Source organism: Aulonocara stuartgranti (assembly GCF_965226115.1).
Source record: "Aulonocara stuartgranti genome assembly, chromosome: 16".
In the NCBI taxonomy this organism is placed as follows: Eukaryota; Metazoa; Chordata; class Actinopteri; order Cichliformes; family Cichlidae; genus Aulonocara; species Aulonocara stuartgranti.
The window spans coordinates 5,180,237-5,199,294 of record NC_138952.1 but is presented as its reverse complement, the minus strand read 5'-3'; the positions used below and the strand labels follow the sequence as shown (position 1 = coordinate 5,199,294).

Here is a 19,058-nt window from a genome sequence, read left to right as displayed (position 1 = left end):
ACTTCTGGAACAATGTCCTTTAGACATATGAGACCAAAGTGCAGATGTGTGGTCATAGTAAAAACCAAACACTGTATCAGCACAAACACCTCTGCCAGCTGTAAAGCACGGTGGTGGAGGGGTAATGATTTCGGCTCAGTTTGCAGCCACAGGTCTTGGGAACCTTACATGTTATTTAGATGACCACGAACTATAAGAGTGAAATCGGAGGCCATTCTCCCTGAAAATGATGCCAAGCTCATCAGCAAATCTACCAAAAGAACAAATAAAAATCAATGTGCTGCCGAGTCACAGTCTAGACTTCAACCTGACAGACAAGCTGAGACTTTAAGCTTGGTTTAAGTTCAACCAAATTCCTCCACGGTGGTGTGAGGAACTGATAAAGTCGTGCAGAAAACAGCTTCTAGTTATTGCAGTAAAAGGTGGTTCTATAAGCTCTTGTATCACTGGATGTACTTAGTCTTTCACATAACTGTGTCAATTATTCTTCATACCTGAAAAAACATTAGCACCTTCTCCCACTGAAAATGCTACGTCCAGATGAACAGAATCAACCTTTTGGGATTTACTTACCTGGATGACTGAGCATGCATCAAGACGCCTTCTCATTATCTCCTAACACATTTTCTACCTTCCTCCACAGTTTGCGTTATAATGTGTAGATAGTGTCACATTGCCAGCAAGCAAGGTTAAGATCAAACATCCTCCTACCACTTAAACCAGTCACAGAAGCTGCTTCCAACATCTTACCTGTCAGGAAACCTGTACAGGTGTTACTATGCTGGTGCACCAAATAGATTCAATGGAATTTTTTAATAGAAAAAGTGCATACAAACAAGGCCTGTGAAACACAGCTATGGAAAGTGTGTTTATATATCCTCTCTCTTTGTAAGAGTTCAAAAATTGAAAAAAATAAAATAAAAGTGAAAAGAACAAGTTTTACATCCAGTCATGCTTTTACTATTGACTTTATTTTAAAACTTTAATGACATGCTTCAAGGAAGGCAGGAAAACCAAACCAAACAAATGTCAACAAAAAGTTACAAGGCAGGGTCTGAGATCAATAAAACACAAAGTAAGAGAGGTCTGTAGGTCTGTAGGTTTGTGTCACCTACATACAACACTACCTTTTAAAGTCTGGGTGGGGTACGCAAGTTTCACAGTCTGACTACATCTGACTGCAAGCTCTCTTTACTTGTCTCTCTTTCTGTCTCCTCCACGGTAACTTTTATTACCTTGTCCAGGTGGAAAACATGATGGGTGTGGGGGACACTGATACAGACTTGAAGGCTACACGCTTTCAATCCAAGACCAAACAATCCGACAGGACGCAGTGAACCCGGGCTCAACAGTAAAGCCTTTCAGCTGCTACAACAAAATAAAAGTGTATTTTTATTAAACAAGTCATGTTCTTACGGTATTTCCTTCCTCTACACCTGTTGTCTTTACAAAGTGACTGTCAATATTGCCATCTACTTCTTGGAATATTTTCAACTTTCTTTTTTTCTTGCTGCATTTGTGAAATGTTGGCACGACAGAGGAAAAGTACATTAACGGTGAAACACCTGTAAAAATAATAACCGAGTTTCAGCTGTACAAACTGAAAATCAGCTCAGGGCAGTTATTAAAACAGGGAAACACAACCTGTAAAACATCTGCAGCCTGTGTTGACACTTACTTGTGAACATTTCTGCAGTTAAAAACAAAAAGAATCATTATGTCCAAGTCTAGTCACACAGAGCTCTTATTTTTGAATTTCTTTAGTCTTGTTTTCCAACATCTCATACAAATATGGTCACCAGTGTTTACAATAATGGGTCAGTGATCACAAGAGCAAAAGATCAAATATTTTAAACAAACATCAATCCCACTGAGTACCAAAGTTAGTGCTGAACAAAGACACAGACACATAACGACTTGAATCTAAATGTAGTGTATTGAAAGTAAACGTCCAGAAAAATAAAAGCTGACACCCATGTAATGAATCCTAAAGTGATGCAATAAAAAAGGTTCTCAATTATGAAGAGTGTTGCACATGCTGGTGTCAGCATGTCATTCAGTCAAAGAGTTAACCATCAAACACTGGAAAACAGTGGTGCAAACACGTGTTGGGCACTGCATGCATAACAAAGTTATACTTCAAGAATACAAAATGTAGGTGTTTTTCAGAATCAGGGTGCATTGAGGTGTGAGTAGTTCTGTTCCACATGTGTGGACCTGACCTAAGTGCATGGATTAAAGCGTCGGATAGCAGTGGGAAGACAGACTCGGGCCTCCTGAGAAGGCTGATAAAACGTATAAAGCAGCCTGCTGCATACATTGAAGGATCTGAGCCTTCATAGAAAGTAAAGTGGGCTCAGACCCTTTTTGTAGACAGCGTCCGTGTTGGCAGACCACTCCAGCTGGTGATCCAGTTGAACTCCCAGATAGGATGTGACTATTTCGGCATCACTCCCACCAATGCACACAGCGCAAGGTCGGGATCTGATTCTGCCAAAGTTTTTAGTTACAGGTATAATATAAATAAAAATAATCATTCACATATGAATGAATATATTCACTGTTTAAAATCAGCAGATTACATGCTTTTTAATTTGGAATAATCAATTGAGAGCTACAATATTTTTCTATGCATCTTAGTTTACCCACATTGTGCATTGCTGATAAGATAAAAATCTCTCTTTTCTGGATTAATCTTCCTGCCCAAACTGTGTCATTCATGAAAAAAAATGAAAAGATGTTCAGAGAACAGTTTTATTTTCATCTTGTTACCATTTTAACTTCATGCTTTAGAAAACTGGGTCTTGGATATGTTTGACAGAGAACTAAAAGTGACTTCATCATCAGACTTTAGGCAGCAGTACTGTGTAAATGCCGCATACAGCCACATGCAATAAAATGTAAGACAGTTGTGCAGTAATCCTAAAGTATTTGTGCTTCTCACGCTGAGCAAACAGAATACGTTAATATCTGCTTTCAAACACGTGTTCTGTAATCTGCAGTGAAATACATTTACAAAGTTACCCTCCCAGCACAACAAAGACAATCAAGGTTGTTTCATGTGTTCATGTAAGAAACATTAACACTCATCTGCCCATGCAAAGCTAATCTGTCTCTTTCATCTGCACTGCTTTGTACTGCATTCAGTTTTATTGACAGAATATTCACTTTACTTGCACAAATTTACAGACTTTCTTGCAAAAGTGAATTTTCTAGTCAAATTTCCATCATTTCTGCTCCAGAAAAATGAGCCCAAACCCGGGACGTAAGAGATTTAAGATCGTTTTAAGCTTCGCAACATTTTTGTCTGGATCATTGTCACAAGCATTTAGCTGTTCTCACAGATTAAAAATCTGCAATGTCAGGCTACTTACACACTCAGTTATGTGTGTCAGACTGGGGCACTTTGAGCCAAGGGGGAAACACACAAAAGAGCTCAGATTCCTCAGAGTTTCAGTTGGATGGTGGGAGAAGTTAAGCAGGGATACTTGCTATTGTCTGCATTAAAGACAATAGCAAGTATTGTGTTTGTCTGAGGCATTCCCCACAAGTTGTGACTATTCACCAGGGAGATTTTTGTGTGCGTGTGTGTGTGTGTCTGTCAGAGAGGGCATGCTGACCCGACTTCAGCCACTGAGCTTATGGCTATTTGGACTCACTGAGGGGGAGCAGACGCAAAATGAAGTCTGGAAATAAAGATGGGGTGAAGGAGAGTAGTAAGGGACCATTTAATTGTAAGTGACAGAAAACTCTTTAGCTGATTTAACATGCACCATAATCTGAAAGTACACACACTTGCAGCTGAGTGGCATGGTATTTCTGGCAGTGGAGGAAGGTGAACTCCAGTGTGTTGTGTGTGTGTGTGTGTGTGTGTGTGGCCTGGTTTTCCTCTTTCTGACAAACAATGCACCATTCAACTGGAGAATAAATACAACAAAAACTACAAAAATATGCCGCTGCAGCTACAAATTGTTACAGGAAGGACATTCAGAGGTTGAATTTCACGAAGCCACCCACAAGAGATAAAGCAATTACGTGAGAGCCTTAATAGCTCTCGAATTCTTTTTGAAGCAGCATGCCAAGTTATAATTTTGTCCCATTACCAAGTGCTAAGTAAGAATTTTTTGCCAGAATTAAGTCATTCAGCAGATTTAGATTTATTCTGCCTTCTCTTGCTCCAAGAAAAACAGGGGGAAAAAAATCCACTTTCATTATAAAAATCCAGGAAACTATCAGTCATGGTTTGTTAGAAGTCGATTAACATTGAAAAAGCCTTTAACAACCCCTGGGAGAGTTGCTGATCTGCCACCAGTAGGTCAACTTTCATCTTTTAAGGGTTTTTTGGGAAGGAAATCATGCAGCTGTAGGGTCTTTAAGTATTGCAGTAGGTAGAAAGCTTCAGCTCTTATATCATAACTTCCTCTGCTTCCTTAGCTTAATAAAAGGAAGACAGTCTTGCAACTACGGCACTCTTTAGCTTAGACCTATTAGGTAGCTCTGCAGTAACTCAATAGTATTGTTCAGCTGTATGGGCTGAGTGGTGGTATGCGTGGCATGGCGGGATGAATAAGACATATGGAAGGTAAAGAGTAGGCAGTGGAGGGAAATGCACACTGCATGTGAGCCAACACATCCTTGGAGCTTTTTTCATCCTGACACTATTCAAACACAAAGCACAATACACTGATTCTGTTCAGTACCCTGAGTACACCTTTACAATCCTTTGAAAAATAGGCTGCCATTAGCTCAGCCTCGCACTGAGTTTATCAAGGAGTTATTTGTCACCCATGTACTTTTCACCCTATTGTGAATTGTCAGTGATGTACTGAACCTTTGGAAAACAGCCAAACTCTTAGAGGAACCCCCCTGCCCCCCACCCACGTACAGACAAACCTCATCAACCCAATGTTTTTTCTGTCCTGGCCTGAGACACAGTTACAGGCCTGAGGCAAGATCTTTAGAGGGGTGGAGACGTGGGAGGTTTGAATTGCCCTCAAGGCAAGTTTGGTGGTATTGGGGGTGGGGGGTTTGGGTGGGTAAAGAAAACCCATGCCTGAATATTCCCATGTCACATCCAAACATAAACTCCAACTGATCTTTACTGTCATAGATAAGGTAAATGATCTCTTTGATCCATATCAGTAAAACAGCATTTACACACAATAAAAACCATCATCATTACAATAACTATAATGTTAAATTATCTTGTAGCTGGAGGGAGACGTTTCAAACCTATAAGTTATTTCAGCGTGGAAGACTTTTGGTGGCTCTGTGAACGAGTTGAAGCCTGTACACTGAGCTGGGATGTGCCTCTCTGATCTGACACTGCAACAGGAATTGGCTGTGATGTTATTTTTCTTGTGCAAGGTTTGAAACACGGGGATCTAGATCAACCCGAGATCAAGTGTTAGAAATATATCAGGCCAACAACCATTGTGAGGTTTAACAACCAGTACATACAAGAGATTACAAGAGGCATGAGGCTTAGTTTCTTCCATGATGCACCCTGAGTAATGGCGATAAGAAATGTAATAAGCAACCAACAATCTTCTTGCTTGACTTTAAATCTGACATCTACTCTCAATCGAATGTGGTAAAATGTAATATTTACAAAGCTCTTACCGACCTTTTCATAAATCACACCTTTTTAAATTAAAAAAAAAAAAAACACTAAACCTCAAATAGTGAGATTTTTTCAACATGCCTGAAACATCTTTTCCAAACTTGGATAAACAACATGAGCTAAATCAATACCCTGCCTGTCAGACTCCTTTCAGAGGCAGATTCTCTCTGACTTCATATATGATGTACCAGACAGCGAACTCGTAAGGGCATGCTAGATGTCATCGACTAAAACAACTCTCTTTGGAGGTGAAACCAAGAACGAAGCGCAGCTTTTCTAACAACGTGAATTGCGGAAAGAAAAGAATCTGCACACAGTGTAACCAGAGACTGCTGCTATAAGACAAATCCCCAAACATCATGGGCCTAAACCACAGACCACAGGGTTCACACGTTGTGTGCTTAACACTCTAATCTCCCCTCTTGACCCATTTTCAAAGCAGCTTGCTCAAACAGAAAAACCACCAGGAAGTTTGATTCTGTTCAGAACGCATTGGGTTTTTAAAAAAGCAATAATACAGCTGTTAAGAGAAATGTTAAAAAACATATTTATTCTAATTACTATAAATTAACACATTCATAAAGCTTTAAAAAAGTGGAAGATTTAATATTCTACAAATATTTGGGAGCACCCAATGTCTGACTGATTAGACGTTTGTAAAATTGGCTGATTGATCGATTTTCACCCAGACAATCGTGTTAATGATGATGATGATGATGATGATGATGATGATGATGATGATGATGATGATGATGATGAGTGTCTGCTGATGTTAATCAGATCAAATTAAACTGAAGCCGCAACCACTGACTCATTGATGTAATGTCAGAATACATGCCCTTGAGTGTAATTTAACAGCGCAGTTCACTTTAACAATATGTTACTGTGTTGTAGCACACGACTGAGTTTAATTTGCCCGATAGCTTTAAGCTATAGAAAGCACTGACTGACGAGTCACTCCGTCTGCTTTTTCTGCTAACAGGCGAGGGTACCAAACACTGGTTAAAAATGCTCATCTGACTATATCAATCAGTCCTTTCAGTTCAAGAGCTTAAAATGTGACAAAAGTGGGAAAAAATGAAAAAAAAAATTCTCCATAAGTCAGTACTTTTAACAAACAGTGAGACATTCAAAGGTCTCGAGGTTCTGTGAGTCAAAAGCTGCATTATGGTCACATTCCGAGACATGTTCATATCTAATAAAATAGAGGCCCACCTCTTTAGTGTTCAGACTGTCCACTGACAAATTTCCCAGGCTATCGACATTCTTAAGATTCTCCTGTCAGTCACAAAGGGCAACTTATTGACCGACCATCTAGCAACTGCTCCCAAACACAAAATTCAAGTTTTTTCACTTCCTTCATTACACAAGTAAACCATAACAATACTGTAAGCTGCACAACAACAGTGTTTTAAAACCCTAACATCTGCTCAACAAACACTGACACGTCAAGGTTTTGGCAGGAGCAGGTTCGTTTTCATCAGCCTGACACACTTAAGACTCCGAAAGATCAAACACCCAACAGAGAAGTCTGGATCAGTGGCTATGAACTGAAAGGAATATGTCCAGGCATGTGTGATTGTTCAAACAATATTCAAATGTTGTACTCTTAAATAAGAGAACAGCAGACAGTGTTTGCCTGCTTGATTTTAATCTTGCATTGTAATTATTTAAGACATGAAAAGGTTTGGCCAGAGAGATCAGGAATCATCCATAGCTAGGAGTGCTTCAGTGTTTGAGGCTCTCAGATTTTCAGTCATTTGTACAGTATTACCTAGCAAAACTTTAGATCACAGTATGTCAGAGAACTTGTATGGTGTCTTACATGTAACCAAGATTATAAAGTGTCATTTTGAGACCATTTTTAATTAAAACCTCAGGTTTTCACCCCTTTTGGTCATTTTGAGTATTCCCAGATTAGAGTCTATTCAGTGCAACAAGCTTAAAAATCTATGTGGTTCAGATTTGACTTCAACCTTTAAAACTCTGAATTATAAAGAAAAGTTTTTCTTTCAGCTTCAGTACGTTTTTTTCCCCATTTGAAGGCTTTAATCGCATCGTGCCATTTCAAATACTCCCTCACACAAACGGTATTCACCATGAATGCAACATTTCTACCTGCCTACACAGGTCTGTGATTTACTGAGCAGCTAAAAATGCTGGCAAAGGTGCAGATGCATGTGCACAACCTTTCAGCGTTCAGTATGCGCCAAAGATGAATCTCTTTCCATTCCTGTTGTTCTTTCTGAATGCATGAGTAAACAGCATCCTCTGCAGAAGTCATGGGCTTCAAGTGGAAAGAATGCACACACAGTTCTTGTTTCTGCACTAGCTCAGTCGTGTAAGGAATTAACTGTTATGGTAAATGGTAAATGGCCTGTATTTATATAGCGCTTTACTAGTCCCTAAGGACCCCAAAGCGCTTTACATATCCAGTCATCCACCCATTCACACACACATTCACACACTGGTGATGGCAAGCTACATTGTAGCCACAGCCACCCTGGGGCGCACTGACAGAGGCGAGGCTGCCGGACACTGGCGCCACCGGGCCCTCTGACCACCACCAGTAGGCAACGGGTGAAGTGTCTTGCCCAAGGACACAACGACCGAGACTGTCCAAGCCGGGGGCTCGAACCGGCAACCTTCCGATTACAAGGCGACCTCCCAACTCTTGAGCCACGATCGCCCCCCTGTTAGCTCATTCTGTTGGCCGGTGCCGTCCCTTTGTTCTTTTCTGGTTCTTTGAGCCTGCTAGGCCTAACTCAAGTGTTGAGTTTCAGCTTTGTACAGCTTTTCAAGAACATGTCGATGCAGATCAACGCTTTGAGAGTAAATCCAAGGAGGCTAAAACGCTCGATTTTTGTCACAAAGAGAAGAATTTGATATCATTCCCTTCATATTTGCCCTTCACTGGCTAATGCAGACATACAGTAAGTAAGTAAATGAAACACCGACTTTAACTGGAGCCCAAAGATTGATTTTAATCCTTAATTTTCCTTAATTGTCATGAAATCAAGGAAGCCTTTTCCTTTATAGCAGTGCACTTTGATTCTTCCATAAAACTCAGAACTTACTCAATACTGAGTTCAGCTTAAACCGAGATGATGCCAAGAGACCTTTTGGTCAGTGAGGGACTTATTTAGGAAATAAAAGCTGTTCTGCAGCCTAGGCAGCTGCCTTCGCCTCAAGATCGCACTGTCTTGCAGTTTGTTTCAGTAGAGTGCAACCAAAATGGTGGTTTGCTGTCAGTTGTGGATTTCCATCAATCTCCCTCTGGCTATCTGGCTCAGGTCACTCAAGGTGTACAAATCTGCTGCCATTACAGCCTCTCTCCGGTCGATTCTGTCCCCACAGATCTCCCACAGCAGGCACTGCAGGCCAAACTTCATGGTCAAAAACACCTGCGACGTTGGGTCCAACACACCAAGTGCCCATTTCCCAGCTCCTCCGCCTCCTTTTTTCCAGTTTATTTATATATTTAAAGCTAAAGATTTTTTTTAGTTCAGTAAATGCATAATGCTTTAAACAATAAACAACAATGTTTGATATCAAAATATTGACCAAGACAACAGCCCCAGATGAGAATCACATATATTATTAAACCCTCTTGGAAGGGCATAAACATTTAGCTTACCAGGCAACACCTTCAAATGTCTGTCAGTGAATTATGTTGGCCAGCTTATACTCCACCTTCAACTGACACTTTAATCCCCTGTAATGAACAGAGACAGTGGCTGGACTTTATGCCTATAGCTATATCAGAGGCCTGGGGATACAGTAGATGAAGAGAAATAAGTGGTACAAAGAGGCCTTTCATCCACAAGACAATATCAGAGCTCTCAATTAGTGCAAGCCAGACTGGAGACTAGGGTGCCAGCATTGATTGTCCCCCCACCAGCCACTTAGCACAAAAAGTCCACAGGTTTTCCTGTACTACAGCTTAAGCTAAGCAAAGGCATGTTAAAATACACATGACTAGGATTTTACTTTGTTTGAGCTGGTGCACCAACCTGGTTTAAAACAAGTTAACTTTGTGAACCAACAAGGTAGGAACAAATATCCCCACAGAGAGGACTTGAAAAATGATAGTAGATATTACTGGTATTCCAAAGTAAACTTGGACTCTGCTCCACAAGCTTTTCAGAGGAGTAACAGGAAACATTTATTTTCAGGGCTGAACACAGACCAACAAATGACCAGATAAACATCAAAAATAAACACAGACTGCAGAATTTAATACAGCCACTTTCCACAGGTCCCATCTATGTACGGTATGCCAAACCCAAAACAACAACAACAACACAGTTACTCTTACCTGAGGGCATTCATAGAGCAGTGACCTTAACATGCTGTCTGACTTTCACACAGGGAAAGAAAAGAAGGGAGGCAATAAGAGACTGGTTGAAAACCAGCACAAAACTAGCCAAAGCCTAAGGCGAACACAGGCCTGTTCAAGGGCCTGGACCGTATCATGCGAATACAGTCGGGTCACGTTTAACTGCCAAATACAGACTTGATTACTTCCTCTCACACAGGTGCAGAGAGTATGCATTTCTACAGCACACTCAACTGGAGTAGAAATGATGTGATAGGGGTGACTTGAAGGTGACATGAGGGACTAGATATTTGAAAGCTGATCTCATTCTTGTGTTATGAAGTGACCCAAACAGGCTGTGAAAATAATTGTTTTTGTCACTTCACATGAAACATGAAAGTCTGCTTGGCAATATAAGACCTATCATTAGAAAATGCATGTATTTTAATAAAAACACAAGGTAAACTACACACTGGATTTAGAAGATTTACCCTTTTGTAAGCACTGTAGTGCATTAGCAGTTCTATCCAAGATGTACATCTGAGAGGGGGTCAGTTTTAGGTTGGGTTGAATATATTGAACATACTTGAACTGTGAGAGTCAGATCTGTATGAAATTACAGGGTCTTTGAGGAGATTGAAACAGACATTCATATGAAATGAACGACTGAAACAGTTGCTGCGCAAACCATTCATTAATTTAGAGTTTAAAACAAGATAGCAAGATGTTCCAAAGGGAGGTAAATTTAGTCCACCACTGCATTCTTACCTTGTTCTTGTCTTGGTAAGACAGGATGCAAAAGGAAACTTAAGGTTACAAGGACTTTACATGACCACAACTACTTAGCAAGCCTAAATAACAAGGCTATAAACATGAGCTGTGAAACAAAAGGGCTCAGTTGACTCCAGCGCAGAGTCTCAATGGATGTTTCAGCCAATGAGGTGGTCAGTGTGGAAGAGAATTTGACTGCAGACCTTCCAGGCTGTCTCAGCAAACAAATAACCCTGCAAATCTTTCACTGGACCTCTAAATATTTAACATCCCCATGGTTGGCCTATGTTCCTCCTCTCTAAGTCTCTTATTAATGGATGGCGCTGTGCCACCTGGTCCGTAACAACCACAGAGTGAATGGAGGGCATCCTTTATTATCCGCGAGCTTATGATTCACACAACAATTAGCAGCTTCCAAGTTATGAGCAGCTGAGGCATTCACTTTGTAAAAGTCTAGGCTTAGCACATCATCAAACAAGACCGTAAGTCCTCCATCTCACTGTAGTGATAAGCAATGACATGAATAGAAAAGGATTGGATACTGGATGCTTTCCAAAGTTGATGATGAAAGGAAGTCACCTTCAGAGCAAACTGATGCATTTTTAAGGTCGGGCTGTCCACAAAACAGCAGTAGAGTCAATGGCTGATTTCAGTTGTCAGTTAATTTGTTCCTGTAATTCTTTTTCTATCTTATTAATTCAAACCAAGTGCACCTGGAAACCTCACCTCTTGGTTTCTGGCAGGTACAGTAAGGATAGGTCATCAAATCTCATACCTTGCTCAAAGTCCTACTTCCGGCAAACACATAGGAAAGTAAAGGATCGAGCTATAGGACTCGGCAAATCCCTCTTTTGTGAGAAGATCTCTCGGTTTGATGGTAATCTCCCTCTCCCAAGGGATTCTCTTCAGCCCACACCCCCACGTGAGATTTGTGACAGGGTAAAAAGAGAAGTGCCTACAGACACAGCAGATCTTGAGGGACGGGTGAATGAGTGGAATTCAAGGATGCCTTGAAAAGCAGTCTCTACATCATGAGAGTCAATCAGAAGATAAGACGACGTGGAGAGCGCAAAAAGAGGGATATAACGGCAACATGAGGTTCAAAACGCACAATGGCATTCCTGAGAGGGGCCTCGTGAAATGCTGAATGGTCTATTCATTCATTTTTTTTTTTTAAAACACATTGGGTGGTAGCTGGTGCCTGTGTTAACAGTGCTCACATCTGACAGTTAAAATAAGCTAATTTCAGATTGAAATCTCCAAAGTACCTTCTAAATAGTGTAAGAAGATCACATCATAACTAAAGACATAAAGCAGTCTATATGGTCCCTCTGAACCAGTCATAGATTGTGGAGAGTGAAAAGCCCACGGCTTCGATTTCTTAGGACAAGAGAATGTAAATGGGTGGAGTGGGGGTCTCTAGTTTCATGCCTCTGTGTTCAACAGGCTGTCAGTGAGGACAAGTGAACACTACCTAAAGCTGGAGACTGGGACAAAGTGCCAGTAGATAGATCCAGTTTCCCCTGCTACAGCCAAATACGGCTTTGTGGTGGAAAAATCTGCACCTGGTGGCCATGGAAACCAGTTTTCATCCAAACGAGAGCCAGCAGTGCTGATAAACTGAAAGTGAGCCCTGATGAAAATGTAATGCTTTCTAAAGGAGCTCAGCGGCTTTTGCAAGTTTCGTTTGGGTGTCTAAAACTACAACACTGCCACTATGAGCTGTGTTCACCCTTCTTCAAGAGGCTTGGGAACATGCTCCAGTCTATACACTGTTACAAAGTTAATGTCTTCTAGAGCTGAATACTCCATGATTTAGATATTTGTCACTTAGGTTTTTTTTTTATTGACTGAAACTTTTAACTTTTAACCAAGAAATTGTCAATCTTCAGAAATCTCTTTTGCAGGAGTGTCCTGAACAGAGATGGGCAGTAACGCGTTACAAGTAACGCGTTACTGTAATCTGATTACTTTTTCAAGTAACGAGTAAAGTAAGGGATTACTATTACAAAAACTGTAATTAGATTACCGTTACTTTCCCGTAGGAACGCTGCGTTACTGCGCTACTAAAACCGTGATTTTTTTGCGAGAATGTCTCACGACAGTGACGTAAGCGAGTGCGACGTTCGTGACATCAGCTGTGTGCAGATCAACAATGGATAATATATCGAGTGCAGGAGAGAGTATGAGCGTGCAGCGTTTAAGGCGTGGAAGTACTGACCTTACTTTGAGTTTGATTCCATAAAAAGTGACAAAAACATTAGTGTCTGTTGTGCGTGGGAAGAAAACTTATTTTTACAGCGAAAAAAAACCCCTAAACTAGCACCGAGTGCGCAACGACATAATGGGAAATTCACAGAGAAACTCGCGGATTCTTCAACTGACCGCGGCACACCTGCACCAGGGTAAACCTCCGCCTACCCCAGTCTGGGTAGGCGGAGGTTTCACCTGTAAAGCAGTCCTGCTTTACAGGTGAAAATAGAGCAAAAGGACCGCTAGTCTTTGACTTTATTTATTTTCTGCTGTGTTTTACTTGCATGTATTTGAAAGACTGAGTGTAAACACAAAAAATATTTTATTTTATGTGCTGGAATGTGCAGAAAATAGGTTTAAATGTTAAACTAATTTATTCAACTCAGAGAATGTTGCATATAATTAAATTTTTGCTTGATGCATAAAGTTAAAAGATTAAAACTGATAAAACAAGTTAAAAAGAAGATACTTTTCCATTTGATTACATTTTGTATGATGGTTTATGTAGAAAAAGTAGAATTGGGCTGAAAGATATATCGCTTTATCACCTCTTCAGGTTGTAAATCGTGTTTTTAAAAAGTAACTAAGTAACTAAGTAATTAATTATTTATTTAATTAATTAATTACTTTTGAAAATAAGTAATCAGTAAAGTAATGGGATTACTTTTTTGGGGAAGTAATCAGTAATTAGTTACTGATTACTTTTTCAAGTAACTTGACCAACACTGGTCCTGAACAATCAGGCAGCAGCCTATTCAACAGTGTTTATTTTACTGAGCAAACAAAAGTATACAAAAACTGATATTACAAAGTCATTATTGCCATACACACAAAAAACATCAAAATCTGCAACAAGGGACACGTCTGCCTTTAAAGAACACTTTCACTTTCCATATGAAGCGCTTCAATTCGTGATTACATGTGTGTCTAAAGCAAACTTTGAACAATTTTTCAAACATAAGACACGTCAGTAAATAGTCCACTTCAAATGAGTTTGCACTACTGGAAATACAATCCTAGGTTTAGGCAGAAAATCTGTCTGGAAGGAACATGAAGGAAGCGGCACACATGATGCCCACTCACAGTTAATGAAGTGGATTATTGGCTGTGTAAATCGCACACTGGAGCAATCCAACATGACAAAGATTGAAAAAACTGGCTAATGTGTGATCTGGCGGCATTGGACTTCTCGCATCCTCCTCTGTCAAGCGAGTCCTGGAGAGGTTGAGGACTGCAGTGCATGTGTAAAAACGGCTTAAATTCAGATTATTCTGCCAATTCTTCCATGTATAATAACAAAAAAGGTACTGGGTTATTTTGCTTTGACTGCTGGATGAATTCTTGGATGAATTCTTCAAGAACTCTCAAGAACTGAGCTCCACTTGTGTCTTCTTCTTCTGCATCAACCAGCAACTTAACTATGCTCACACCTTTAATTAAAAAAAAACCAAAACATGCATATGCTGTAGTCTCCTGTAATTTCCGTACCTTCACACTTTAGATTTTACGTGGATTACAGCTCGGGGAGACCAGCAATGACGTGAGGGTTTTCACCACAAACAGGAAAGAGATGCTAAGTGGTAAGAGGGCACTCAGTGTGCCATTATTGCGGGAGATAGTTGGGCGTACAGAGCAAGTGGCCCGACAAATCCTCTTCTGTTGCAACATAAGCAGTAATTATGGTGTTCCTCTGTATTTTGCCACAGTCAACCCAGCATTTTGACATCAGGAACAGCATGAGACAACAGCTGAGTGCACCTGAAACACCAAGTGGTAGGAGAACATAAAATAACAAATAACAGCTGTGAGCAACATTCAAAAGGATGCCCTGTCCTCAAAAGCAAGATAACAGGGGGACGCTGCAAATAGTGAGGCAACACTGACCAAAGGCCTTTAAATGCCAGGAAATGTTTGTCAACATAATTAAAACAGATTTGATTTTTTTCAGTTATTTGAAATTTAACCTAAAACCATCAAAATGCTGCAAATATAAAGTTTGATCCATAAACTGTTTCCTAAAATGTAAGTTTCTAATACAACGCTTTCAATGTCACAAAGACAACTTAAAGACATAAAAGGTGAGCATTTAATGAATTTGCTCCCTTTCGTTTTGTCATTCAAATGCAACATCTTGTTTACGCTTAGACTCCAGTTTCGGTGCTGCTTCTGGTATAGCCAGGATTGATTCATAAATCCATTTTGTGCATGCATAAGCCGGGTTAACCTGCATGCAGCAGCCTTTTCTTTGTGTTGAAACTATAATCAAAATAGAAGAAAATGTGGCTAAAGGAGGATATAAGGGTGAGGTGAAACGGTCTACATGCATCCAAAAAGATGATCTACGCAGTAGATCCCAAACTACATGAAAAACAAAGGAAGGCCAGTCATTCTTCCTTTCTTGTGTGTACACACACCTAATTCAAACAGTGTTCTTTGTCATGCAGGAGTGATTCTTAAACTTTGCCGAGCTTTCGGGTGTCTAGGGTAGATGTAGATATACAACTCTTCCAGATTCACTTTATGATCCAGATGGGTTAGATTAAGCTTTCAAAGCAGGATGTGACCACCGTGGTTTTCTTACAAAAACATACCGACTTTAAAGTAAACGACACCGAATGTAAATTTCCTCTTCAGGCTACTTGGGAAATGTGTTTCTAATGTAGACAAGCTTTTCTTTTTTATATGCAGGTCTCTGACAAATGTGCAGTGTTAACATGAGTCGTAAGAGGCACGCGGTTCTCGTTGAAATAACTGCGTTTAGAAAGTTTCATGGGGGCGGGGAGTGTTCGGATTTGGCTTATTACTGGAGTATGCAAATTTTCAAACCCATTACCAGTAGCAAACTTAGACCCAACTTGAATTAGAATGGCTGGCAAACATGACTAAAAGACATACTGGTATATGCAAGGGCAGATACCATAAAATGCAGGTGCCAATCACCTGTGTCTCTTTTGAAACTGCTGGAGAAAGAGCAGACCAAGGCAGAAATCCAGATATCCTCTCTACCTCCTGAATGATTCCCACCGACAACGTCACACACAAATGTGTGTTTACACAGAGTCCAACCCACACACACTTTCCACAGACATAAACCTACTTAGCAGAGGTTTAATTAACTGTCTAAACGCTGGCGGTTAAACACAATGTAGCAAAACAAATGCTAGAAGAAACCTCCGAACCTCGTGCTTATGAGACACTTCCAGAGATGTTGATTGTGCATAAGCAGGTTTACTGACTAGAAAATCCAGGGATTAGACATCACAAGGTTCACTGAGTCAACTGAATCTGTGCACAGTCGCCCCATTTATTTCATTTAAGAGTTACACTGATCCTAACAGAGGCACCAATCCAACAGCCACCCACGTAAGACAACCTAACTTTAATTCTTGAAGGGTTTGTTGCTTTCCATTTAGAATATGTTGTGTCTGCTGCTTACAGCAAATTTACCTTCTTATGGTTTCCCTGTGCATATATCTGAATCGGTGCCATCTACATTTGTTCTTTTTCTTCAAGTTTTTGCACATTTCCCCTAAACTTTGTTACTGGTTCACCTGCAATGCCAATGCCTAAAATAAGTATTTAAACCAAAAGAAAAACATTTTGTATTTTTAAAATAAACCAAACTCAATTTTTTTCCAAAGCAACAAAAAGGAAAAATTCTGATTCTGAATCTCTGAGTCTCGAAGCAGATGTTTCCCTTCAAATACTGCAGCTGTACATTACTTGACACATCAACAGATGTTTGGGTGCTCTGCATAAGCTATGCTTTTCCACCATATATGCCTACAACAAGAGCATCAACGTGTAGGGAGTAAGATTATGACCGTCAGTTAGTCTCCAGAAAAACTTTAAACATGAGCAATTTTGATCAAAAAGCTTGTAAATTACAATTCATATTCATCAAATATGTCTGTTCTGTATTTTGTATTGTATTGTATTTTGAATGTATTACGTTTTGTTTCACATGGCTGTCCTGTCCTCATGGCCATCAGGCTTGTGCACAAAAATGGAGAAAACCCCAAGCCAGCTGTGATTTTCAATGTGGCATCTAATTCAGCCATTAAATGGCTCAGTGGGGTGTTCCCTTGCAGCCGTTCCCCTTCCCCCCACCTTGTCCCGTTTCCCTTAGGCAAGACCATGCTGGGTGCATGTCAAAGATCACATGACAATAGAGATTCCTGACCCAGCCGGGGGAATGGGAATGAACCTAATTCAACCATGTCGCAAGCTGCTGAAGCATTGCTCTTGAGACAGAGTGGCGGACCGGTGAACAGCATTCATGTGAAAATGTCACGTTGCTCACAACTAACTATTTGAACATTTTTACATATTAGTATTTAAGGAATGGCAAAATAAGAGAGAAATAAAAGGAGGTGAATGACATAAGGAACCAACTCCTTTATTAAATGGGCTGCATTACTTTTAAGAGGCGGTACATGTAGAGTTACAGTCATCTTGGCATCATATAGTTCCTCAAAGACCCTACAGTGCTGATCAAATATTAATTGTCAGCCTCTCAGTTTCCTCTCCCTATCATCTGACAGCCACACAGTTCTCCAACTTAACGTTTACCAAATTAAATGTAGGACATTCATGATTCTCAAAGATAAATAATTCAAGAACATATGTGAGTTTTTTCATTGTGTGGCTCTTACAGCCCTTTAGCACCATCATAGAGGAAGAAATGCTCCACTGTCTTTTCATGCTGTTCAGCTGCTTTGGCACTGTAACGACTACAAGGATACAAGTTCTGCTGAGGTGGACACACAGGAGTGAAAGAAATAAAAAAGAGCCTCTTTTCAACTGACATGAAAACACTACAAGGACCAGACACAGAGCAAGACACAAGAGGGACAAAGAGACAATGAAACTGTGTTGAGGAAACACTGCACACCTTGGCCTTGGAAAAAAAATCTAAATGGCCCAGAGCCACTTCATGTTCTGTGTTTAATCTTGGAATCACAGCAATGTGTCATCACACAGAAACGCTAATGGACCAGTTAGTGGCACATAAAAACTTTCTGTAGATCAGACAATGCCACCCAAGCCAAACAGTGAGCTAACATCACTCTCAGCATACAGCAGCAGGTATCATGCAGGTGTCCCTGACGTTTCTGTAAGGCAGGCATTAAAAAAATATAATTTATTGTGGATAAAAGAATTTTTGTCCCAGCGAGTATATGTTAATTAAGCACGGAGATCACGTGATTCACTGATTGTCTCAAAAGTCTCTGAACTAATGATTTCTGCTGTGCATGCGCCACCAAAGCACAGATACTCTCGTCTCCAGCATAATTTCTTACCTGACCACTGCGATGCTACCGGACCGGCGAGAATAAGCGCGCAGCAGACCAGGCGCTCCACTAACGAAGAACACCTGCGGAGGCAGCAACACTCACTGTAACTTCAACGCTTCGCCCAAAGCTTTACAAAAAGTTTCAATCAAAACGTAAAGCGGTACCTCATCTTCAGCTCTTCGTTCACCAGGCTTGATGGGGAAGCTACATGGACTGTTTTTGGGGGGGTGAAAGGTGCAAAAAGTGAGCTCAGCTTTCCCGGTCCAGAACACCGCTGCTGCGCGCTGCCCGAACAGCTGATGAGGACGCAGCGCTTCTGCTGGAAACAGGAGGAGGGAGAGACCTGCAGGACTCCACATCAGGGACTTCCGCCAGGTCCTAAAAGGGAACTACCGCACACTTCGACGACTGTATGCTTATGGAAATGTTAAATAACAATAAAAGTGTTTGGAGGGGATTGTCACCATTATTTTTTTTTATTACTTTAATTCTCATTTCGCAGTAAAACTAAAACGCATATTTAAAATATTCCTCACATTTGATACTAAAAGGAGAGCAGACAGCACATCACAGCTGAGGTGAGGTGAGCAACTATCCCACTTTATGTGACCCTACAGAGTTTTCTGAAACAAGGTGCTTTCTACAATAAAGTCAGCACCCTTCAATATAAGAGACAACATCCCAACAATCACAAGATGCCCCTTGCAGAGGCATCAGAAGGGAGGAAGAACTCCTTTTTAACAGGAAAAGACTTCAGGAAGATCCAGGCTCAGGGAGGATCAGCCATGTATGCAGC

General features: G+C 40.5%; 1 protein-coding gene across 2 annotated transcripts in view; it reads right to left on the bottom strand.

Annotated features, from left to right (window-relative positions):
* col18a1a (collagen type XVIII alpha 1 chain a) overlaps window positions 1–18,650 on the bottom strand; it is a 77,216-nt gene extending 58,566 nt beyond the window's left edge. The window contains exons 1-2 of one of the 2 annotated variants that reach the window (XM_082507685.1): window positions 18,427–18,650; window positions 18,269–18,342 (exon numbers count right to left, since the gene is read on the bottom strand). In XM_082507685.1, the coding sequence (XP_082363811.1) occupies window positions 18,269–18,342; window positions 18,427–18,431 (79 nt within the window). In that variant the 5' untranslated portion in view covers window positions 18,432–18,650. The remainder of the gene's footprint in view (window positions 1–18,268; window positions 18,343–18,426) is intronic. The other variant, XM_082507684.1, reaches the window with a different exon arrangement.
* Between the last annotated feature and the right edge of the window lie 408 nt (window positions 18,651–19,058).